Here is a 27,055-nt window from a genome sequence, read left to right on the forward strand (position 1 = left end):
AAATTATTTACATAAAAAATTCTAAATAAAACTTAACGATAGGCCTCATTTCAAAGAGCTTTCCAAAAGAATGTAATCAAGTAATAATGTCACAAGTAACATGACCATTCAATTTTCCTACTAACTTGCTAGCATACCAGGTATAAAAAGAACAGTTTTTTCACTTTAATTTGCATTTTCCATTATTGACAAGTAGTACTCTCTTTCCAGTCTCCTTCTTTCCTTTATTTATATTTTTATATATTTAAACATTAGTACTTTATACTTCAACCAAAATTTTTTCTAACCTTATTTTCAGTTTTATTGCTTGTTATTTTGGTCATACAAATGTCTACAATGATGAATTTATAAATCTATTCCTCTTAGAAAATCCAGAAAATCACCTACAAGAATCTCAAAAATCTCTTATACTGTGTTTTTTTTTCATTTTTTTCATTTTATTTTATTTTATTATGTTACGTTAGCCACCATATAATACATCATTAGTTTTTATTTTATTATGTTATGTTAATCACCATACATTACATCATCAGTTTTTGATGCAGTGATCCACGAGTCATTGTTTTCGGATAATACCCAGTGCTCCATGCAGTACGTGCCCCCCTTAACACCCATCACTGGGCTAACACATCCCCCCACACCCCTCCCCTCTAAGTTTGTTTCTCAGAGTCCATAGTCTCTCATGGTTTGTCTCCCCCTCCGATTCCCCCTCTTCCTTTTTCCCTTCCTTCTCCTAATGTCCTCCATGCTATTCCTTATGTTCCACAAATAAGTGAAACCATATGATAATTGACTTTGCTTGACTTATTTCACTTAGCATAATCTCCTCCAGTCCCATCCATGTTGATGTAAAAGTTGGGTATTCATCCTTTCTGATGGCTGAGTAATATTCCATTGTATACATGGACCACACCTTCTTTATCCATTCATCTGTTGAAGGGCATCTCGGCTCTTTCCACAGTTTGGCTATTGCGAACATTGCTGCTATGAACATTGGGGTGCATATGGCCCTTCTTTTCACTACATCTGTGTCTTTGGAGTAAATACCCAGTAGTGCAATTGCTGGGTCATAGAGTAGCTCTATTTTTAATTTTTTTGAGGAACCTCCACACTGTTGTCCAAAGTGGCTATACCAGCTTGCATTCCCACCAACAGTGTAAGAGGGTTCCCCTTTCTCCACAACCTCTCCAACATTTGTTGTTTCTTGCCTTGTCAACTTTTGCCATTCTAACTGTGTAACGTGGTATCTCAATGTGGTTTTGATTTGAATTTCCCTTATGGCCAATGATGATGAACATTTTTTCATGTGTCTGTTAGCCATTTGTATGTCTTCTTTAGAGAAGTGTCTGTTCATGTCTTCTGCCCATTTTTTGAGTTGATTATTTGTTTTTTGGGTGTAGGGTTTGAGAAGTTCTTTATAGATCTTGGATACCAGCCCCTTATCTGTAGTGTCATTTGCAAATAGCTTCTCCCATTCTGTGGGTTGCCTCTTTGTTTTGTTGACTGCTTTCTTTGTTGTGCAGAAGTTTTTTATCTTGATGAAGTCCCAAAAGTTCATTTTTGCTTTTGTTTCACTAGCCTTTGGAGATGTATCTTGAAAGAAGTTGCTGTGGCCGATGTCGAAGAGGTTACTACCTATGTTCTCCTCTAGGATTTTGATGGATTCCTGTCTCACATTGAGGTCTTTCATCCACTTTGAGTTTATCTTTGTGAATGGTGTTAGAGAATGGTCGAGTTTCATTCTTCTGCATGTGGCTGTCCAATTTTCCCAGCACCATTTATTGAAGAGACTGTCTTTTTTCCACTGCATATTTTTTCCTGCTTTGTTGAAGATTATTTGACCACAGAGTTGAGGGTCCATATCAGGGCTCCCTATTCTGTTCCATTGGTCTCTATGTCTGTTTTTGTGCCAGTACCATGCTGTCTTGGTGATCACAGCTTTGTAATATAGCTTGAAATCGGGCAACGTGACGCCCCCAGCTTTGTTTTTCTTTTTCAACATCTCCTTGGCGATTTGGGGTCTTTTCTGATTCCATACAAATTTTAGGATTGTTTGTTCCAGCACTTTGAAAAATGTCATTGGAACTTTGATTGGGATGGCGTTGAAGGTATAGATTGCTCGGGGTAGCATAGACATTTTAACAATGTTTATTCTTCCGATCCACGAACATGGAATGTTTTTCATCTTTTTGTGTCTTCTTCAATTTCTTTCATGAGTGTTCTCTAGTTTCTAGAGTATAGATCCTTTACGTCTTTGGTTAGCTTTATTCCGAGGTATCTTATGGTTTTTGGTGCTATTGTAAATGGAATCGTTTCTCTAATTTCTTTCTGAAGTTGCATTGTTAGTGTATAAGAAAGCAACTGATTTCTGTGCATTGATTTTGTACCCTGCAACATTGCCAAATTGCTGTATGAGTTCTAGTAATTTGGGGGTGGAGTCTTTTGGGTTTTCCACATGAAGTATCATGTCATCTGTGAAGAGAGAGAGTTTGACTTCTTCTTTGCCAATTTGAATACCTTTTATTTCTTTTTGTTGTCTGACTGCTGTTACCAGGACTTCTAGTACTATGTTGAACAATACTGGCGAGAGTGGGCATCCTTGACGTGTTCCTGATCTTAAGGGAAAGGCTCTCAGCTTTTCCCCATTGAGGATGATATTCGCTGTGGGTTTTTCATAGATGGATTTTATAAACTTGAGGAATGTTCCCTCTATCCCTATACTCTGGAGAGTTTTAATCAGGAACGGATGCTGTATTTTGTCAAATGCTTTTTCTGCATCAACTGAGAGGACCACACGGTTCTTCTCTTTCCTCTTATTAATGTGTTCTATCACACTGACTGATTTGCAAATGTTGAGCGACCCTTGCATCCTGGGGATAAATCCCACTTGGTCGTGGTGGATGATCCTTTTAATGTACTGTTGGATCCTATTAGCTAGGATTTTGTTGAGGATTTTGGAATCCATATTCATCAGGGATATCCGTCTGAAATTCTCCTTTTTGATGGGGTCTTTGCCTGGTTTGGGGATTAAGGTAATGCTGGCCTCATAGAATGAGTCTGGAAGCTTTCCTTCTGTTTCTATTTTTTGAAACAGCTTCAGGAGAATAGGTATTATTTCTTCTTTGAATGTTTGGTAAAATTCCCCAGGGAATCCATCAGGCCCTGGACTCTTGATATACTGTGTTCTACTGCCAGATCCCTAACACAATTTCCAACTTTAATTTTCATAGAGCTAATCATGCATTACTGAACATCTTAAAGAACACCCTAGTATATTTATCATTTCAAAGGGGACAGATATCATTTCCGAGTCCTTTAAAAATCCCCAATGGAAAATTTACCATGATTATACATCAGAGTATTGTAGTTTAATTAATTATAAAAAAGCTTTAAGTATAACTTAAAATCACATTAGGCCAATGACAAATGCTCAATAAATTTCAAAGTTAGAAACTCTACATATCATACTATGTGCTCCTAATGCAGGGAAATAAGAATACCAAATTTGAAAAAACAACAAAGGACAATCCTCTTGGATATTAAACAACTACTGAACCAAAAACTATACTATTTACAAACTAACAATAATGAGAATGTCATGTGAAAACAATAGGATGAGATCACTGCTGTCCTCAGAATTACAATCATCTTAAAAAGGAGTGAAACTAAGCATTTAAATTAACAAAAAAAGGGGGGGGGACCCAAAATGAATGTAAAAGAAGAGAAAAATATAGTTACCAAAACATGCTAATGAATTAGAAAACAATTAAGTCAACCATCAATAAATAAGTCCAACTCTTGGCTATTTGAAACATTTTTTAAAAATAATCTATATATATTTTATAACATCAGTATATATAAAAAGGAAAGCAACATCACTTATGAATAATTATAAAAAGCATTTTAAATGTAAGAATTCGTTTTGTTTAAAAAAAATGCTCAATCTGGTAGGATTTACCCATGTAATATAAGAGAATCTAAAAAAAATTATTAACATACAGCATTATTATAGATTTCATAGTAAAAAAATATAATCTTAATAAAGTAACACAGAAAATTCAGTAGCCACTTATAGACATAAATACCAACAAAATGAAGACTACAAAATTGTAACTGTAGCACTTTTCGTAATTCGATGAGACTAGGAAAAACATAAATGCTTAATTATGGAACCTAGCATTATAATAATAATTATACACAGAGAGATATCCAAAAATTACAATTACTGTATAAAATAAAGGAAAAAAAAATGAGGACACTCAGTATATACTGACAATGCTAAGATACAGTTTTAAGTTAAAAAGGAACAGCAGATGCAAGAAAACAGAATGTATAACATGCATTCATTACTGTAAAAAGGGCATATTTGTATTCCCTGTATTGAATATCTCTGGGAAAAAAAGCCAAAATGCAAAATCTGAAAATGCAGATTCCCACGAGAAAATGCTGCAATGCAGTTTTTCCTGTAACCTCTTTTGTGTGGTTAGAAATATGAATATAGTAGCAATTTTTTTAAAGTTAAAAAAAAAACTCACAGGATGTTGGCCTCTTAAAGAATACACCAAAGTTTGAAGAATCTACTGCCCCACTCCTAACAATGACAAACAGCAAAGTTATAAAAATGAACTAAATTCTGGAAAGTAATTATCTTTTTGTAGGACAGAACAGACTCCCTATTTTTTTTATCCCTAGAAGAGCTACAACTTGAATGACCCTTGAAAACATTATGCTAACAAAAGGACAGTCACAAAACACCACATATTACATGATACTACGATTTCAATTATACGAATAGCCAAAGCTGTAGAGACAGAAAGCAGATGAATAACTGTCTAAATCTGGAGAAAATGGAGAGTGACTGATAATAGGTAGAGGGTTTGTTTTTAGGATAATAAAAATTGTGATGATTGGGAGGAGGAGCAAGATGGTGGAGGACTAGGAGACCTAAATTTCGCCTGGTCCCAGGAATTCAGTTTGATAGTTATCAAACCATTCAGAATATCTACAAACTCAACAGGAGATCGAAGAAAAGAATAGCAGCAATCCCATGAACAGAAAAGCGACCACTTTCTGGAAGGTAGGACGTGAGGAGAAGTGAATCCGAGGCGATATACGGGAAGACAGACCGCGGTGGGGAGGGAGCCTCCGACAGCTGGCTACCGGCAAGTGATAGAGCAGCGAGCACAAAATCGGAACCTTTAGAAGTCTGCTCCGCTGAGGGACGTCACTCTAGTGGCCAAAAGAGTCCACCCCAAAACTGCTAGAACTCTTACAAGAATTCAGTAAAGTGGCAGGATATAAAATCAATGCACAGAAATCAGTGGCATTTCTATACACCAACAAGACAGAAGAAGTAGAAATTAAGGAGTCGATCCCATTTACAATTGCACCCAAAAGCAAAAGATACCTAGGAATAAATCTAACCAGAGGCAAAGGATCTGTACACAGAAAACTATAGAACACTCATGAAAGAAACTGAGGAAGACACAAAGAAATGGAAAAACATTCCACGCTCTTGATTGGAAGAACAAATATTCTCAATATGTCTATGCTACCTAGAGCAATCTATACATTCAATGCAATCCCTATCAAAATACCATCAAGTTCTTTTAAGGAAATGGAACAAATAATCCTAAAATTTGTATGGAACCAGAAAAGACCCCGAATAGCCAGAGGACTGTGGAAAAAGAAAAGCAAAGCTGGTGGCATCACAATTCCAGACTTCAAGCTCTATTACAAAGCTGTCATCATCAAGACAGCATGGTACTGGTACAAAAACAGACACACAGATCAACGGAACAGAATAGAGAGCCCAGAAATGGACCCTCAACTCTATGGTCAACTAATCTTCGACAAAGCAGGAAAGAATGTCCAATGGAAAAAAAGACAGTCTCTTCAACAAATGGTGTTGGAAAAATTGGACAGCCACATGCCGAAGAATGAAACTGGACCATTTCCCTACACCATACACAAAAATAGACTCAAAATAGATGAAAGACCTAAATGTGAGACAGGAATTCATCAAAATCCTAGAAGAGAACACAGGCAGCAACCTCTTTGACCTCAGCCGCAGCAACTTCTTCCTAGAAACATTGCCAAAGGCAAGGGAAGCAAGGGCAAAAATGAACTATTGGGACTTCATCAAGATAAAAAGCTTTTCACAGCAAAGGAAACAGTCAACAAAACCAAAAGACAACCAACAGAATGGGAGAAGATATTTCCAAATGACATATCAGATAAAGGGCTAGTATCCAAAATCTATAAAGAACTTATCAAACTCAACACCCAAAGAACAAATGATCCAATCAAGAAATGGGCAGAAGACATGAACAGACATTTTTCCAAAGAAGACATCCAAATGGCCAACAGACTCATGAAAAAGTGCTCAACATCGCTCGGCATCAAGGAAATCCAAATCAAAACCTCAATGAGATACCACCTCACACCAGTCAGAATGGCTAAAATTAACAAGTCAGGAAATGACAGATGTTGGCGAGGATGCAGAGAAAGGGGAACCCTCCTACACTGTGGGTGGGAATGCAAGCTGGTATAGCCACTGTGGAAAACAGTGTGGAGGTTCCTCAGAAGTTGAAAATAGAGCTACCCTATGACGCAGCAATTGCATTACTAGGTATTTACCCCAAAGATACAAATGTAGTGATCTGAAGGGGCACATGCACCTCAATGTTTATAGCAGCAATGTCCACAATAGCAAATTATGAAAAGAGCCTAGATGTCCATCAACAGGTGAATGGATAAAGAAGATGTGGTATAGATATACAATGGAATATTATGCAACCGTCAAAAAAAAAAATGAAATCTTGCCATTTGCAACAACGTGGATGGAACTAGAGGGTATTATGCTAAGCGAAATAAGTCAATCAGAGAAAGGTAAGTATCATATGATCTCACTGATTCGAGGATTTTGAGAAACAAGACAGAGGATCATAGGGGAAGGGAGGGAAAAATGAAACAAGACGAAACCAGAGAGGGAGACAAACCATAAGAGACTCTTAATCTCAGGAAACAAACTGAGGGTTGCTGGAGGGGAGGGCGGTGGGAGGGATAGGGTGGCTAGGTGATGGACACTGGGTAGGGTATGTGCTAAGGTGAGTGCTGTGAATTGTATAAGACTGATGAATCACAGACCTGTACCCCTGAAACAAATAATACATTATGTGTTAATAAAAAAATTAAAAAATTTTGTGATAATTGCACAATTCTGAATACACTAAAAGCCAAGGAAATGTACATTAAGATGGATACACTGTATGGTATGTGAATTATATGTCATTAAATTTTTTTACATTATGTTGTAAAGAACTTTTTACTTTTCTGTAGGATTTGGTTGATCCAAATTAAAAAAAAAAAAAAAAACCTAAAGACACCTAACAACTAATTATAATTTACAGTCCTTGAAGGGATCTTTATCAGGACAAGTAGCTGATAATGACATTTTTGCACTAAGAGGCAAATTTGACTATAGACTAGATATTAGAGATATTAGTAAATTATTACTTCTTTTTACAAATGATAATGATGTAATTACATAGGGAAGTAGTCTCATGCTTTAGAAATTTATACTGAAGTATTAAGTGGTCAATTGTCACAAAGTCTGCAATTTGCTTTAAAACACTTTGATAAAAAAAAACAAGCATATGTGGCAAAATGTTATAACTGTTAAATCTAAATGATGAATGTTCATTAATCTTTTACTTTTATAATATTTAAATTTTCATAATGATAAGTAAAAACACCCAACAAAACAAAACAAAAAAAGCATTAGTTTAATGACTGTGATGATCAATAAGGAAAAAAAAAATGTATGAAACACAAAAGAATCATTTGAAATAAGCCCTAACAAATAACATTGTAATATGATACAAAGAAAGCTTCACTGACCAAAAAACAAATGATTTTGGAAAAACTGCCTAAAGTATTTGCATAAAATTAAATTAGAGTCTTATACAATACAAAGAAAAATATCTCAGATATTTTAAAACTTAAAACTGAGATCTATATCCAAATCCTAGCTTTACCACATATTAGCTGTATGACCCAGAACAAATCACTTAACCTCTCCGTTTCAGGTTTCCTTATCTGTAAAAGTTGGATGATGATGATAACAATATTTACCTCAAAAGACTATTATGAGGATTTATTTTATCCTTGGTATGGGCATAAATATGTGATACCATAGAACTGTTTATTAATTTTTAAAATCTTTAAAGTACTTAAACTGGCAAAAAAAAAAAAAAAAAGTTCACCATTTTATTGAAAAATAGTTTGTTCACTAATGTGAAAATATATTTAAATTGTTCATCTAAAAAATGTATAGACTGCTATATTAAGAATTAATGAAGTCATTTCATGGTCTTATTTTCATAAAAACATCTGTTTTTATTACTTCAAATAAGCTACCTGGACACTAATTTGCAGTTTCATTGAAGCTAAGTGAGTGAGTTCTACTGTACGGTACATGAAACTCAAAGGAACATCAGCCAAAAAGACATTAAGAAATTCTTATTGAAGTGGATTTTAACTTCCATACATGCCTAAAAATTAAATTGTTATGTGACAATCTTGATTACAAGTTTTACAGATACGTCATGAGTTTAAATAAACTACTTCGATAGACAAATTTTTTAACAAAAATGTTGTTGTAAACTGTGTACACCCAATACATATACCATATTTACAAAGAGGGTCCAATGTTTCTCACAACATAATTTTTAATAAACATTCCTTTTACAGCTGTAAGATTAAAAAAGAAAGTTAAGATGTACACCTAATCAATGATGTCATGACACTTAAGGAACATCTACATAAATCAAAAACAAAAGATGTCAAGGATATCCCACTCCAATGATAATCATGCAATGAACTAAAGAGATGTGCATTTCAGATCTACACTGTCACCAATCCCCTGATAATAAATGAAACAAGTCAGCTATTTTACAACCACAAATGGTACATTAAATACATGACAACATCTCTTTTTTGCAGGAGGAACTAACTAGCAGTAGATAAAGTTCAGATATATCATTAAAGACTGCATAGCATGAATTCAAGGCTGCATATAGATAACCTTTACAATATAAGCTGTCTAGGAAAAAAATATGCATCATGTAGAGTATTTTTTCAGATTTCAAAGCAATATAGTTAGAAATATATTAAACATGAGCATGCCTCAATTAATTGGGGTTTTTTTTGATATAAACAAAGGGAATTATTTTTCTATGAAAATAAAAGACTAGTATATAAAACATGTTTGGTCTCTTAAACGTGAATCTCATATGGAACAGTTGAACAAATATATTTTCTCTATTAAAAATTTAAGTAACAATAAAATTTGTTTAGAAATATTTGTTTTTATTTTGGTATTTTATTATCATGCTTTATAATATTACTATACAATATTGCAAATCTCATAACAAGATGATAAAGATTAAAATGAAAACTGTACTAGATAAAGCATAAAACTAAACAGCTCAGAATAAAGCTGCTGTGTTTGACAAAGATTAAATCCTATTTACACATTCTACAGAAATCTAATAAAATGTGAGCCAAATACATAGATTTCAGATTAAGAGATAAACTGCCTAGATCTGGATTCTAGTTGTAACTCTGTGTTTTTATGCTGTTTTCTCATTCATAAAATGAGATATAACAGTTCCACCTCAGGGCTTTACTGTAAAGATTAAATTAGTTAAAACCTACAAAGCACCCATAAAGTTCCTCACACAACATAAGGACTCAAGCATTATGAGCTAGTGTTGTCACCATCATCCCTCATTTGAACTGTGCACATGCACACGTGCACACACACACTCTCTTGGTCCACTCACTTTAATCTCTTGCATAACACTGTTTTAGAAGTATTTTTCCTCTTGTCAATTCCATGTTTTCTCCTTCCTCATTCTCTCTCATTCATACACATAAAAACACATATAACACCACTACCATCATAACTAAAAAATTTTTAAAGGAATGAATTAAAAGAATGAACTACAATCTCAACCAAGAGTCACAAAGTAACTTCTCCATAATTACTTAGAAAGGACACTAAGGAATAAGTTCCAGGTTAGAATGGTAGGCTGAAATGGCAATTAAAAACTTTTTTTCTTCCTTCAATTCCTAAAAAAATTAGCAAACAAAAAAATTTTTGAACAAAAAAAATTAATAAAAAATAACCAAGCAACAAAAGAAACATAACATAAAGCACCAAACATTAAATAATTGGTTGCCATGAAGAAAATAAAGATACTAGAACTAGAGCTAAGGGTGCAGCAAAGTTTAGTTCTTAACTATGTCCCATGTGCCCAAAGCAATACTATTAAGTTGACAAAATTCTGAGAAATTTTCTTAACACCTTCATATATGGAGAGAAACAAACTGGGCACATATTGTTATTCTTTGCATCTTCTAATTGAAGATGCTAGAAAAACCTACAGAGCAAAAACTGATGAAGCAAGGAAGCAAAAATATAGGCCTAATTTCTCAGGACAGAAGTAGACTCGAGATTATTTTCTGTAATGACGAATAATGATTCAAAACCTAAGCACATTTTTCCTTTATGACAATTGTCCATAGCTTCTAATAAGATGGGACAAACATGGCAGAAGATACCTAAAACCTTACAAAAGAAAGCAAAACTTAGGTGTGCTAAGAAAGCCTCCTCACCTATTTCAAAGATCTCTCTCCCTCTCTTCATGATAAGCTGCACAATATTGGGCAAATATCAAATTACAAACATCAAACTGTAGTTCAGAAAGGGAAAAAATTAGCTTTACATACAGTGGAGAGAAGGAAAGAAGTGATTAAGATATTCTCTTTGTCTAAACAAAACAGACTATCTGGGCAGAACATTCTAAGAATGAACAAGATGAAAAGTAAAAGCATGGTAGCAATGCAAAAATATATCACCAATCAATGAATACATTAAAAACGACCTAATAGGGGCGCCTGGGTGGCTCAGTCGGTTAAGCGTCTGCCTTCAGCTCAGGTCATGATCTCAGGGTCCTGGGATCAAGCCCCACATCAGGCTCCTTGATCAGCAGAGAGTCTGCTTCTCCCTCTGCCTCTTCCCCCTGCTCATGCCTGTTCACTCCCTCTCTCTCTCAAATAAATAAATAAAATCTTTTAAAAAAATAAATAAAATAAAAACGACCTAATAATAAAATTTTTATATAAAACTGAAAGATTCTATGCAAATGACAATGAATCCTAAGAGAATGTGACAAAAAAAATACCCCAAGATTATCTTCTTCTAATGAACAACCTAACAAAAATATAACTCAAACACACAAAAAAATAAAAGTTAAAATAAGTAAGTAAGATAAAGAGAGAAGTTGAAGACCTAAATAAAGAACAAAACATAATCATTAGAGACGAATAAATTACAAAGATTGGGCATTACAAACAAAATGAAACACTAAAAACTTAATTACTGATGGCCAGAGATCAAAGAAAGCACAAAAAGAAATAACTGATAGATACGAAAGACAAAAAGGCATATCTGACATAGATTGTGTTGCTAACTAAAGATAAAGAAAATAAAATTGAAAAAATATTTCAGGAGGGGCGCCTGGGTGGCTCAGATGGTTAAGCATCTGCCTTCGGCTCAGGTCATGATCCCAGGGTCCTGGGATCGAGTCCTGCATCGGGCTCCCTGCTCCTTGGGAGCCTGCTTCTCCCTCTGCCTCTCTCTCTCTGTCTCTCATGAATAAATAAATAAAATCTTTAAAAAAAAAAAAAAAGAAAAAGAAAAAATATTTCAGGAGTACCTGGGTGGCTCAGTCAGTTAAGTGTCTGCCTTCGGCTCAGGTCATGATTTTGGGGGTCCTGGGATCAAGCCCCACATCAGACTCCCTCCCTGCTCAATGGGGAGTCCGCTCCTCCCTCTCTCTGTGCCTCTCCCCCCCACTCGTGTTCTCTCTTCTAGCTCCGTTCTCTAATAAATAAATTTTTAAGAATCTTTAAAAAAAGAAAAAATATTTCAAAATATAATTTCAAGAACTGAAGGAAAAATGTGAATTTGCAGATAATAACAAAAGACCATGTCCCAGGAAAATGTGATAAATGATGTTCAATATTGAGCCATACTGCTGTTACAGAGATGAACTTCATAGGCAAATAGTCGATTGAGGGCTATAGAAGCAAACAGTCGATTGAGGGCTAATATCAGACTGGCCTCAAACTTCTCTGAAAGAACATTTGAAGCCAGAAGACAAAGAAGGAATGTCTACAAAATTCTAAACGAATGCAAGTGTTAGCCAAGAATATTAAACTCATCAGGATGTCATTCAAATATAAAGACAGAAGGCAAATGTTCTTAAACATGAAAAAATTTTCATTGTACAGCACACATGAACCCTTGTGTGGGAAAAAAATGATGAAACCTAAGCCAATTAAGAATTGAGTCTAAAGAAGGAGCCTAGGGCTGCCTGGGTGGGTCAGTTGGTTAAGCGTCTGCCTTCAGCTCAGGTCATGATCCCAGGGTCCTGGGATCAAGCCCCACATCGGGGTCTCTGCTCAGTGGGAGCCTGGTTCTCCCTCTGCCTGCCGCTCCCCCTGCTTGTATTCTCTCTCTCTCTGTCAAATAAATAAATAAAATCTTTAATAAAAATAAAGAAGGAACCTAGAATCAATGAAACTATGACTAATAAAAGGAGGGGTAATGAATCCATTTAAATATTTTCAATCACTCAAGTACTATCAGTGATTGTAAAACATGAATGTTATATATTTAGACAATATGAAAATTAAAGTATAACTTTAAAAATTGGGAAGTGAAGAGAAAAAAATGAAAAAAAAAAATAAGACGACTTATGTCCTCAGCCTTCATAACAGGCTACAAATTGAAATATGCAATTTAAAATACAATGACATGAATAAAGCTCTTATTTAAAAAAATAAGCCATTGACCACGTAATTTTATCATAATTTACTAACCTCCTATTCTTTGAGAAAATACTGGTTTTTGTTTTGTTTTGTCACAGAGACTTTTACTTCTGTTTTTTCCTCAGTTTTACCTGTTAGTTTACATACAATGCTGCAATGAAGAGCCTTCTTTGTATATCCTTATATACTAGTACTTTTTATTTCCAAAAAATATACTGACAGAATAGGAATATTGGGTAAATGAGTATTTGTGTGTATCTATATAATTATCAAAATACATATGGCCCAACACTTAAAATGTACATTTCCACTAAAAATATAAAAAAATACCACTGCCCATCTCCTCTATCTTCTTCAGGAGTACATCACTCTATTTACTTATCACTCTACTTTATCCCAATCTGATAACAGAGAAGTGAAAGATCATGATTTCTGAAATTTGCATTTCCTTGAATATTTGTGTTTTTGATTATCATTTTATATCTTACTGCTTACTTACATTCTTCAGTGAAATTCCTATTCAAATCCTCTGAATATATGTCTTTGGGTTTTTTGATCCTTTCACAAAAATTATTAATATAGTGAACATATTAATTTATCAGTCTTTCCACAGTCCATTATGTCTTCACATTTGTTGATATCTTTCCTCAGCTTAATGTTATGTGTAGTAACAGCTATTTACTTTTATAGTTTCTAATAGAAGTGCCTGTCTTGGTTAGAAATTTCCCTCATATGCCTTAGTTCCACTTTTATAGTTTTCTAAATATTTTCCTAAAATATATACTATGTCATCTTTCATCCCTTTTTCCTTATTCCATAGGGAAGATTTTTTTGGATATGCTGTCTTTTATAGTATTAATTAGTACTATATATCCGGAAAGGCAAGTACATCTTCAATATTCTTTTTTCATAAATCTTAGGGCTATATAAAAGCATTTATTTTCCCATTTTATCTGGATATTTGGATATCTGAATATATAATTTGAAAGTATTTAATATTTGGACATTTTTAAAGGGATACTTAAGTGTCAAATTACTCCACTGTTTTTTTTAATGAACGGTATATACTAATGGATATTGCACTGAATTTATTTATGTGAGAAAAACTGACATTTTTATGACATTAAAATTACCTCATTTTGACTACAAAGGGTATTATGGAGAAAACTGAGAAAACATGAGTAAGGTCTGTAGATTAAATAATAACCAATGTAATATTAGTTATAACCAATGTTAATTTTCTGATTTAATAACTGTGTAGAATATACAGGACTGTACAGAATTAAAACAGAGAACAGGCATAGGAAATTTTCACTGAAGAAATTAAAAAGAGAAGATCGCTATGACTTCAGCTTGCTCTCAAATTCAGAAAAACATAAAAAGAGGGAGAAAAGTAAATATAATAAAACTAAGAATCACAGAATCTAGGAGAAGGGTAAACAAGAGTTCTTGTGTTACTCTTAACAACCTTTCTATAAGTATCAATTTATTTCTGATTGATTCTGTCTGTCCCCCCCCACACACATACACACACACAGAGCAACATATACAATCCAGCACAGAATGACTTTCCAGTAGCTTATATTTTGTTTTGTATTAAGCTTTTATAGTTTTGTTCCAAACAGTATCCATGCATTCTTATAGAATTTGACCCAAAATAGTATTTTTTTCTTAACTGTAAACAGACTGTATTACTGATTTCCATTCTTAGTGACTACTGCCTGCTAGTCATCAAACAAATGATATTATTTTTTTGCGTATTTATCTTATATCCAATAATTTTACCGAAGTCCCTATTAATTCTGGTAGAAAAATGTTCAAGAATCTCTTAGATTTTCCTACCCCATAGCATTAGAAATCTAAAATTATTATTATTTCTTCTTTTCTAGCATTTACATTAACTATATTTTACCTTTACAAAAACATCAAAAAATGTTATATAACGGTGATAGTAGGGATCACTCTTCTTTTTTTAAGAAAAATGGCTTTTTGGGGCGCCTGGGTGGCTCAGTCGTTAAGCGTCTGCCTTCAGCTCGGGTCATGATCCCGGGGTCCTGGGATCGAGCCCCATGTCGGGCTCCCTGCTCTGTGGGAAGCCTGCTTCTCCCTCTCACTCTCCCCCTGCTTGTGTTCCCTCTCTCGCTGTGTCTCTGTCAAATAAATAAATAAAATCTTAAAAAAAAAAAAAAAAAAGAAAAAAAAGAAAAATGGCTTTCACCATTTATTTATTTATTTATTTATTTTTTTAAGATTTTATTTATTTATTTGACAGAGAGAGACACAGCGAGAGAGGGAACACAAGCAGGGGGAGTGGGAGAGGGAGAAGCAGGCTTCCCGCGGAGCAGGGAGCCCGATGCGGGGCTCGATCCCAGGACCCTGGGATCATGACCTGAGCCGAAGGCAGACGCTTAACGACTGAGCCACCCAGGCGCCCCGGCTTTCACCATTTAAAATGTTTAGTAAAGTCTTTATCATATTCAAACTATTACATACATTAGGGGGGTTGCTAAAATTTATCATATGCTTCTTTCTACATTTATTGATACCTTCACATGACTTTTCTATTTTTAATTTATTGATATAATTTATTTTGTAGCTAAGTATCTTAACATTAAACCATCTCTGGATTCCATGAGTAAATTCTAAGTGGACACACTATATAATTCTTTCATTGTATTGTTAAATTGTTGGTCAAGTTTTAGTTAGAATTTTGTACCCATATTCTTAAATGAAATTGGTCCTCTAGAGTTTACTTTTCCAGTATCTTTTTCATGTTGTGACAGCTATATAAAATGTCCTGGGAGTGCATCTTTTTTAATGCACTGGAAGAATATCAGCAACATTTGAATTATCTCCTTTTAACATTTTCTAAAGAACCCAGATGGTACTTTTTTTTTTTTTCTAATTCTTAGCAAATGTTCTTGTCAAATTTTCTACTTCACTTCAGTTGTGAATATTGATAATTTATATACCCACAGCACCATTAATTTCCTCTGAATTCATATTCGTTACACATGTTCATACACAACTGCCAAGATAAGCAGTGGTCCCATGATGGGTCTGTCACTTGTTCCCCCTGTGAGGACTCAAAAAGAAAGCTGTGTGCTCCCTCATTTCCTCAGCTACAAATATTAGCATGGTCTCATACCTCAAAGGAAAAGAAACTTCATACCTCTGTGTTTCAGCTTCTCCTTAGAACCTGTAAGATCTTGTCTCTACAAAGCAATTTTCATTTCTGCTTGGTTGTCATTTCTGGTTGATTAGCTCTGCCTTTCCCAGAGAGGGCAGAAGTCCTTCACTAACTCACATTATAGCAAAACTACCAGAGTCAAACCCACTTACATGGTTAAGATCAGGTCAACCAAACACAGAAGCTGCCATGAGCAACTTGTAGATAAAATGGAGTTGAGAAGAGAGGGCTACAGAGACCTGTACTATCGTCCCAGAATCCCCCATGACTCTCAAAAATTCATATTTAATTTTTTGATGATATATGTTTGCTGAGACCATTTTACCTATGCAGTTTCCCACAATTACCATTAAAAATGGCAATTTCCTCACACCTACCACATGTTTAACCTACCTCAAATTCTGCATGTCTGTGAATATCCTCTGCTCGTTGCCTGCTCAGGATAAATTCAGCTTCATTTGCTACTCTTACTAGATGATCCTTCATTGTTTGGCTAAGCAACCTATAAAGAGATGAATACTGTCAAATAAATAAATGTACACACACACAATATATATAATTAATCAATGCTCAAAGCCAATGTATCTTGTTATTTGGGGCAGGAAAGGATGTTTACTCTCCTGTCATCATACCCAATGAAGTGCCATTATGTCACACTAAATAATTAAAGGATATAATAGCAAAAAATTATCCTCCTGGCAACAGCAGATTAGCTTTTATCCAACTAGCTATCCAAGGAAAACAACTAAAACTGCTGGATTAAATTTGTGTTTTAATCTTTTTTAAGGTACTGGAGAGTTTACAAGGCAGCCACGATTTAAGGAGCCAAGATCCTAGAGAAGAAAGCACACAGATGACATTCAGCATGACTTTTTTCATTGAACCATTTACTTTTCACAGGTGGAAATACAGAAGCTAAACAGAGAGAGTTTTACAGAGCTAGGGAGACAAAAATTGAATGTTATAAGCTGTCGAGGTGGAGGGATCCTAGATTACCCAGGCTTACAAAAGGAACCCAACTATACCCTAGGAAAGAGTATAGACCAGTCCTCAAAGACACTAAAACAGACTCTCAAACAACATTATAGTGATCTTCACTTAAATTATGAGGGAGCCAAAAAGCTAAACAAAAATTTCAAAATCTCACAAGGTAAGGAGTAAAGAAATAGACATACCAACACAGGAGAACTATATTCCAGGCAAACTGGAAACAGAGCAAACTCTCACAAAGATTTAAAAAAACTCCAGCCTTGAATCACCTCAGTCCTAAATTAACATAATCAGCACCTAGACTAACTGGTAATCAGAAATCAAAAGGAAATCCCTAGAGGAAGATCTCATCACCTAGAGACTTACATTTACCCCTGTAATTTTAAATATAATTTCCAACAGTCAATCACCAATTAACAGGAATAAAAAGAAACAACAATAAAAGAATGAAAACCAAATAGAAGACAACTCAGACAATTGAGATAGTAAAGTTTCATATCTGAACATTGAAATAAATGTAGTTATGGTTCAGGACAACAGATTCTAAGAAAAAGAATTCCAGTAGAGATTGGAAACTGTTAAACCACTGAACAAAACAAATATGAAATTAATAATAGATTTACCAGCTTATTAAACTCATAAAGAAGAACTTAACTGAAGAATAGGTCAATGACAACTAAACAGAACCATGGTTAAGAAAAATGATGAAAACCTGACCAAATAAATAACAGACATACGGAACATGGTAAAAAGGTCTAACAGGAGTGTATCAAGAGTAAGGAAAAAAGACAAATAATTCAAAAAGAGCAATAATTGAAGAGATAATGGGAAATATTTTTTGAAAATTGAGGGAAAAAGCCATTGAGCCATACGTTGAAGTGCTACAAACTCCAAGCAGGATCAAAGAATACCACACCTAGTCATGTCATAACAAAACTGTCAAAGGAAAAAAATCTTAGCCAGAGGGAGGGAGAAAGTGGAAGAGGTAAGGGCACTTACATGCCTTCAAAAGAGCAAGAATAAGACTGATGGAAGCCATGTAAGAATGCAATGACCCCTATCAAGTGCTAAACAAAAAGAGCAGCTAATTAAGAATTCTATGCCCCCAAAACACCTTTTAAAGATAAAAGTGAAAGTAACCAAAATATACCACTGTGAAGAGTCTTTTTTCTAAACTCCCTCAACTGCCTAGAAGCACAGTCTCCCAAAACAATTCATCTGTTGCAAGTCCTCTCCACTGAAGTTTCACAACCAGGAAAGAATGACTCCTATTACCTAGAGACTTAGAAGTCAGCACCTGGATAGGAAATTGTCTAAAGGGACACTGTCACAAAATTATCTTATCTCCCATATATTCTCCTAAGGGTTCATTTATCTTTCCTTAAAGTCATTTGTTTTCCCCTAAGTGCCCTCACCTATTAAGATGGTATAAAGCCTCAAAATTTAACCTCTTTCTTGAGTCACATTTTTCTATGAATTCTCTTAAACATCCATCAATTTTATTTTATTTTTTAAGATTTTATTTATTCATTTGACAGAGAGACAGCGAGAGAGGGAACACAAGCAGGGGGAGTGGGAGAGGGAGAAGTAGCCTCCCTTCTGAGCAGAGAGCCCGATACAGGGCTCGATCCCAAGACCCTGAGATCATGACCTGAGCCGAAGGCAGATGCTTAACGACTGAGCCACCCAGGCCACCCCAAACATGCATGAATTTTAAAAAAATGTCTTTTCTCTTGCCAGTCTCTCTTTTGTCGATTTGATGCACTGGCCCCCAAAGAAAGAAAATAAGAGGATAGAGGAAAAATTTTTCGTCTTAGGCAAAAGCAAAATAAGCACATTTAATGACAAACAAAACAGAGAAATTGTCAATAGACAAACCACATTAAAGGGAGTTTTTCAGGGGCGCCTGGGTGGCTCAGTCGGTTAAGCACCTGCTTCGGCTCAGGTCATGATCCCACGGTCCTGGGATCAAGCCCCGCATTGGGCTCCCTGATCAGCGGGGAGTCTGCCTCTCCCTCTACTCCTCCCTCCTGCTCATGATCTCTCTCTCTCTCACTCTCTCTCAAATTATTTTTTTTAAAAAGGGAAGTTTTTCAGACAAGTAAAATAGTATCAGATTGATTTAACACAAGGAGGTAGAAAATAAAAGAAAAAGTCAACATGGGTAATCTAAAAGAATACTGGATGTTTGTAACAATTATAATAATGACTTCTAAAACTCAAAAATATCATAATGTTAAAATATATAATAGCAATCAAAGCAAAAGAAATTAAAAGAAATTAGTGTTGTAATGTTCTTTCACGTCCATGAACTGGTGAAAGAACCAATTTATTTAAGATGTTATCAACCCTAATATTCATGTTTCAATCCCGAGGCAACCACAAAAGGTATCTAAAATAATGTATAACCAATACACCAATAGAAAAAAAAAACAACTGAATAACAAAAATCATTTAGCTTAAATGAAAGAAAAAAAAAGAAACATACAAAACATGGAACTAAAAAGGACACAGATAAGAAGTAGTTAAGTTTTAACCTAAATACATCAGGAATATATAGAAAGCAAACAAATTTAATGATACAATTACCATCAGGTACATTTTTTTTTTTTTTAAGTATGTGCTGTTTAAACGTAACACAGTTTCAATATGAGGTTGCATAAATGTTGAAAGTCATTTTTCAAAAAGGTAAACAATTTAAAAAATAGTGAAAGAAGACTAATGTACCTTTATTAATGTAAGAAAAAGTTGGCTTTAAGAAACAAAATTAGAGATAAAGAAATAAATACTTCGAATGATAAGGTGAATGAGTCAGAAAGATACAAATTCAGAATTTTGAGACTCTACATTTTTATGTCCCTAAGAATATGACTTACAACTAGGTGTAGAAGATATAAAGCTATAGCATATTTTAACAGTGTGATTACAAACCTGATGAAATGGACACATATATCACATTTCACCCACTAAGTGAAAAATAAATATGCTTATCATGAAAACATGGATCATATACAAAACAGGCAAAATGTGGGGTCAAAAAGAAATCTATAATAAATTTCAAAGGAAGAAATCATACTCAGTACATTCTCTGACACAACAGAACTAAACTAGAAAAAAAAACCAAAACATTCTGCACAAAGAAACTCTAGGATGGCCTCCAATTTTCCAAATTTCTGGTATCCTCAGCCTTATGTAATCGTCTCCCTGAAATTGTGGATAGGAGCTATGGCATGCCTCTAAGCAATAAAACATGCCAAAATTGAAGAAATATCATTTCCATCATTACATTAAATAAGATTCAAACTTCCATCTTACTAGCAGTCTCCCTCTATTCAATCTCAACCCTGATGGCTTAGCTAAAGAAACCTGGCATGTTATGAGCTGCCCTATAGAGAAGTCCACGTGGCAAGAAGCAGAGTACAGCCTTCAGACAACCACCAGGAAGGAACTGAGACTCAATCCCAACAACTCACAAAAAATTAAATCCTGCCAACAACCAGATGAAATTGGAAGCAAATACTTCCTCAGTCAAACATCAAATGACCCACAAACACCTTACCTACAGCCTTATAAGAGAACCTGAAGGAGAGGGGCCAGATAAGCCATGCCCCGAATCCTAACCAACAGAGACTATGAGATAATAAATGGATGTTTCTTTAAGGCCAGATTTTGGTAATATTGTTGACACAGTATTAACACTTGTGCCCGATCAGGAGCAAGATGGCGGAGGAGTAGGAGACCTGGATTTCATCTGGTCCCAGGAATTCAGCTGGATAGGGATCAAACCATTCTGAACACCTACAAACTCAACAGGAGATCGAAGAAAAGAACAGCAAAAATTCTCTGAACAGAAAAGCGACCACTTTCTGGAAGGTAGGACGTGCGGAGAAGTGAATCCAAGGCGATATTCGGGAGGGTAGGTGGCGGGGGAGGGGGCCGCCCCCGGCTGCTTCTGGCAAATGATAGAGCAGCGGAGCACAAAATCGGAACTTTTAAAAGTCTGCTCCACTGAGGGACGTCGCTCCAGTGGCTAAGCGGGGGGTGGAAACCTCATGGGACAGTGTGGTCTCAGGACCTCGGGGTCACAGAGAGACTGGGGGTGCCTGAGTGCAGCAGAGCTCCCACGTATCGGAGCAGGGAAGCCGGCTGCAGAGGCGGAGCCAAGGCACGGGCTGTCAGCTCGGGGTTGCCATAAACCGTGATCCCGGGCACAGTCGGGCCACTGCTCCTCCAGCAGGGACCCAACAAGCGGCAGGTCCAGGGAGAATCCTCTTCCTCCCCCAGTGGGAGCAGCACAGGAGCGCACCGCAGGGATCTGCTGGGTTTGGAGACTCCACACAGAGTCGGGTGCCAGGGATAGAAATGCTCGGTCACAGGCCGGGTGAGCACAGAGTGCGGCCGGAGACCGGGGAGACAAGAGTGACTGACTGCTTTTCTCTGGGGGCTCACTGAGGAGTGGGGCCTCGAGTTCTCGGCTCCTCTGGTCAGAGACTGGGAGGCCGCCGTTATCACTCTCATCCTCCAAAGCTGCACGGAAAGCTTGCAGGGAACAAAAGCTCCCGAGAGCAAACCCCAGCGGATTACTTAGCCGGGACCAGGCAAGGGTGGGGCAATTCCGACTCCGGCAAAGACATTTGGGAACCACAGCAACAGGCCCTTCCCCCAGAAGATCAGCGAGAACAGCCAGCCAAGACCAAGTTTACGGATCAATGAGAACGGCAAAACTCCAGAGCTCGGGGAATACAGCACATAGAATCCATGGCTTTTTTACCATGATCCTTTAGTCTTTCAATTTTTTTTTTAACTTTTTTTTTTTTTGAATTTTTCTTTTTCCCTTTTTCAACCAACATCTTATCAATCCTTTTTAAAAAACATTTTTATTTCTCATTTTTAGAGTCATATTCTATCCCTTCATAACAGTTACCCTTATTTTTGGCATATATATATATATAAGTTACCTCTTTAAAATTTTGAGATACAGTTTCTTCTAACAGATCAAAATATACTCTAAATCTCTAGTGTATGGCTTTGGTTCTAGTCTCCTGCCTGAACACATTCTCTCACTTTTTTTTTTCTCTTTTTTTTTTAAATCCTCTTCTTTCTTTTTTCAAACAACTTCTTATCAATTCCTTTTAAAAAATTTTTTATACTTTACATCTTTACAGTCATATTCCATCCTTTCATCGTATCAACCCTTATTTTTGTACATATATAAGTTTTTCTTTCTTTAAAATTTTGGGAGACACTTTCTTCTAACAGACGAAAATACACCCAAAATCTAGTGTGTGGCACTGATCTATGCACCAGCCTGATCATATTTGATCATATTCTGTTTTTTTTGTTTTGTTTTGTTCTGTTTTTGTTTGTTTTTATCTTTTTCTTTTTTTTTTTTCTTTCTTTCCCTTTCTTTTCCCCTGGCTTCAGGTCTTTTCTGATTTGTTTAGAGTATATTTTCTGGGGACGGTGTTACCCTGTTAGCATTTTGTTCTCTCATTCATCTATTCTCCTCTGGACAAAATGACAAGATGGAAAAAATCACCTCAACAAAAAGAACAAGAGGTAGTACCGAATGCCAGGGACCTACTCAATACAGACATTAGTACGATGTCGGAACTACAGCTCAGAATCATGATTTTAAAGATACTAGCTGGGCTTGAAAAAAGCATGGAAGTTATTAGAGAAATGCTTTCTGGAGAAATAAAAGAACTAAAATCTAACCAAGTCGAAATCAAAAAGGCTATTAAAGAGGTGCAATCAAAAATGGGGGCACTAACTGCTAGGATAAATGGGGCAGAAGAGAGAATCAATGATATAGAAGAGCAAATGATGGAAAACAAAGAAGCTGAGAAAAAGAGAGATAAACAACTACTGGATTATGAGGGCAGAATTCGAGAGATAAGCGATACCATAAGACGAAACAACATGAGAATAACTGGGATCCCAGAAGAAGAAAGAGAGAGAGGGGCAGAAGGTATATTGGAGCAAATTATGGCAGAGAACATCCCTAATTTGAGGAAGGAAACACACATCAAAATCCAGGAGGCACAGAGAAACCCCCTCAAAATCAATAAAAATAGGACAACACCCCAGCATCTAATAGTAAAACTTACGAGTCTCAGAGACAAAGAGAAAATCCTGAAAGCAGCTCAGGACAAGAGATCTGTAACCTACAATGGTAGAAACATTAGATTGGCAACAGACCTATCCACAGAGACCTGGCAGGCCAGAAAGGACTGGCATGATATATTCAGAGCACTAAACAAGAAAAATATGCAGCCAAGAATACTATATCCAGCTAGGCTGTCACTGAAAATAGAAAGAGAGATAAAAATCTTCCAGGACAAACAAAAACTAAAGGAATTTGCAAACACGAAACCAGCCCTACAAGAAATATTGAAAGGGGTCCTCTAAGCAAAGAGAGAGCCTAAAAGTAACATAGACCAGAAAGGAACACAGACAATATACAGTAACAGTCACCTGACAGGCAATACAGTGGCACTAAATTCATATCTTTCAATAGTTACCCTGAATGGAAATGGGCTAAATGCCCCAATCAAAAGACACAGGCTATCAGATTGGATTAAAAAACAAGACCCATCGATATGCTGTCTGCAAGAGACTCATTTTAGACCCAAAGACACCCCCAGATTGAAAGTGGGGGGGGGGAACCATTTACCATGCTAATGGACACCAAAAGAAAGCTGGAGTGGCAATCCTTGTATCAGACAAATTAGACTTTAAACCAAAGACTGTAATAAGAGATGAGGAAGGACACTATATCCTACTTAAAGGGTCTATCCAACAAGAAGATCTAACAATTGTAAATATCTATGCCCCTAACATGGGAGCAGCCAATTATATAAGCCAATTAATAACAAAAGCAAAGAAACACATTGACAACAATACAATAATAGTGAGGGACTTTAACACCCCCCTCACTGAAATGGACAGATCATCTAAGCAAAAGATCAACAAGGAAATAAAGACTTTAAATGACACACTGGACCAAATGGACTTCACAGACATATTCAGAACATTCGATCCCAAAGCAACGGAATACACATTCTTCTCTAGTGCCCATGGAACATTCTCCAGAAGAGATCACATGCTAGGTCACAAATCAGGTCTCAAAAGATTGGGATCATCCCCTGCATATTTTCAGACCACAATGCTTTGAAACTAGAACTCAATCACAAGAGGAAAGTCGGAAGGAACTCAAATACATGGAGGCTAAAGAGCATCCTACTAAAAAATGACTGGGTCAATCAGGAAAGTAAAGAAGAATTAAAAAAATTCATGGAAACCAATGAAAATGAAAACACAACTGTTCAAAATCTTTGAGATGCACCAAAGGCAATCCTAAGAGGAAAGTATATAGCAATTACAAGCCTTTCTCAAGAAACAAGAAAGGTCTCAAAGACACAACCTAACCCTACGCCTAAAGGAGCTGGAGAAAGAACAACAAATAAAGCCTAAACCCAGCAGGAGAAGAGAAATAATAAAGATCAGGGCAGAAATCAATGAAATAGACACCAAAAGAACAGTAGAACAGATCAACGAAACTAGGAGCTGGTTCTTTGAAAGAATTAACAAGATTGATAAACCCCTGGCCAGACTTATCAAAAAGAAAAGAGAAAGGACCCAAATCAACAAAATCATGAATGAAAGAGGACAGATCACAACCAACACCAAAGAAATACAAACAATTATAAGAACATATTATGAGCAACTATATGCCAGCAAATTAGATAACCTGGAAGAAATGGATGCATTCCTAGAGATGTATCAACTACCAAAACTGAACCAGGAAGAAACAGAAAACCTGAACAGACCTATAACCACTAAGGAAATTGAAGAAGTCATCAAAAATCTCCCACCAAACAAAAGCCCTGGGCCAGATGGCTTCCCAGGGAATTCTACCAAACATTTCAAGAAGAATTAATACCTATCCTTCTGAAACTGTTCCAAAAAATAGAAATGGAAGGAAAACTTCCAAACTCGTTTTATGAGGCCACCATTACCTTGATCCCAAAACCAGACAAAGACCCCATCAAAAAGGAGAATTACAGACCAATACCTTGATGAACATGGATGCAAAAATTCTCACCAAAATACTAGCCAATAGGATCCAACAGTACATTAAAAGGATTATTCACCACGACCAAGTGGGATTTATCCCTGGGCTGCAAGGTTGGTTCAACATCCGTAAATCAATCAATGTGATACAATACATTAAGAAAAGAAAGAATAAGAACCATAGGATCCTCTCAATAGATGCAGAAAAAGCACTGGACAAAGTACAGCATCCTTTCCTGATCAAAACTCTTCAGACTATAGGCATAGAGGGTACATACCTCAATATCATAAAAGCCATCTATGAAAAACCCACAGCGAATATCATTCTCAACGGGGAAAAACTGAGAGCTTTCCCCCTAAGGTCAGGAACACGGCAGGGATGTCCACTATCACCACTACTATTCAACATAGTACTAGAAGTCCTAGCCACAGCAATCAGACAACAAAAAGAAATAAAAGGCATCCAAATCGGCAAAGAAGAAGTCAAACTCTCACTCTTTGCAGATGATATGATACTTTATGTGGAAAACCCAAAAGACTCCACCCCAAAACTGCTAGAACTCATACAGGAATTCAGTAAAGTGGCAGGATATAAAATCAATGCACAGAAATCAGTGGCATTCCTATACACCAACAACAAGACAGAAGAAAGAGAAATTAAGGAGTCGATCCCATTTACAACTGCACCCAAAACCGTAAGATACCTAGGAATAAATCTATCCAAAGAGGCAAAGGATCTGTACGCAGAAAACTATAAAATACTCATGAAAGAAATTAAGGAAGACACAAAGAAATGGAAAAATGCTCCATGCTCATGGATTGGAAGAACAAATATTATGAAGATGTCAATGCTACCTAGAGCAATCTACACATTCAATGCAATCCCTATCAAAATACCATCAACTTTTTCAAAGAAATGGAACAAATAATCCTAAAATTTGTATGGAACCAGAAAAGACCCCGAATAGCCAGAGGAATGTTGAAAAAGAAAAGCAAAGCTGGCGGCATCACAATTCCAGACTTCCAGCTCTATTACAAAGCTGTCATCATCCAGACAGTATGGTACTGGCAGAAAAACAGACACATAGATCAATGGAACAGAATAGATATCCCAGAAATGGACCCTCAACTCTGTGGTCAACTAATCTTCGACAAAGCAGGAAAGAATGTCCAATGGAAAAAAGACACTCTCTTCAACAAATGGTGTTGGGAAAATTGGACAGCCACATGCCGAAGAATGAAACTGGACCATTTCCTTACATAGCACACATAAAAATAGACTCAAAATGGTTGAAAGACCTAAATGTGAGACAGGAGTCCATCAAAATCCTAAAGGAGAACACAGACAGCAACCTCTTCGACCTCAACCACAGCAACTTCTTCCTAGAAACATCCCCAAAGGCAAGGGAAGCAAGGGCAAAAATGAACTATTGGGACTTCATCAAGATAAAAAGCTTTTCACAGCAAAGGAAACAGTCAACAAAACCAAAAGACAACCAACAGAATGGGAGAAGATATTTCCAAATGACATATCAGATAAAGGGCTAGTATCCAAAATCTATAAAGAACTTATCAAACTCAACACCCAAAGAACAAATGATCCAATCAAGAAATGGGCAGAAGACATGAACAGACATTTTTCCAAAGAAGACATCCAAATGGCCAACAGACTCATGAAAAAGTGCTCAACATCGCTTGGCATCAGGGAAATCCAAATCAAAACCTCAATGAGATACCACCTCACACCAATCAGAATGGCTAAAATTAACAAGTCAGGAAAAGACAGATGTTGGCGGGGATGCAGAGAAAGGGGAACCCTCCTACACTCTTGGTGGGAATGCAAGCTGGTGCAGCCACTCTGGAAAACAGTATGGAGGTTCCTCAAAAAGTTGAAAA

General features: G+C 36.1%; 1 protein-coding gene across 4 annotated transcripts in view; it reads right to left on the bottom strand.

The window, feature by feature from the left end:
- Positions 1-27,055, bottom strand: part of LRBA (LPS responsive beige-like anchor protein) — a 764,390-nt gene that overhangs the window by 419,060 nt on the left and 318,275 nt on the right. For all 4 annotated transcript variants that reach the window (XM_036089189.2, XM_078069304.1, XM_036089190.2 and 1 more), the window contains one exon: positions 16,487-16,595. In XM_036089189.2, coding sequence (XP_035945082.2) covers positions 16,487-16,595 — 109 coding nt within the window. The remainder of the gene's footprint in view (positions 1-16,486; positions 16,596-27,055) is intronic.

This window comes from Halichoerus grypus, chromosome 3, assembly GCF_964656455.1.
Source record: "Halichoerus grypus chromosome 3, mHalGry1.hap1.1, whole genome shotgun sequence".
Classification (NCBI taxonomy): Eukaryota; Metazoa; Chordata; class Mammalia; order Carnivora; family Phocidae; genus Halichoerus; species Halichoerus grypus.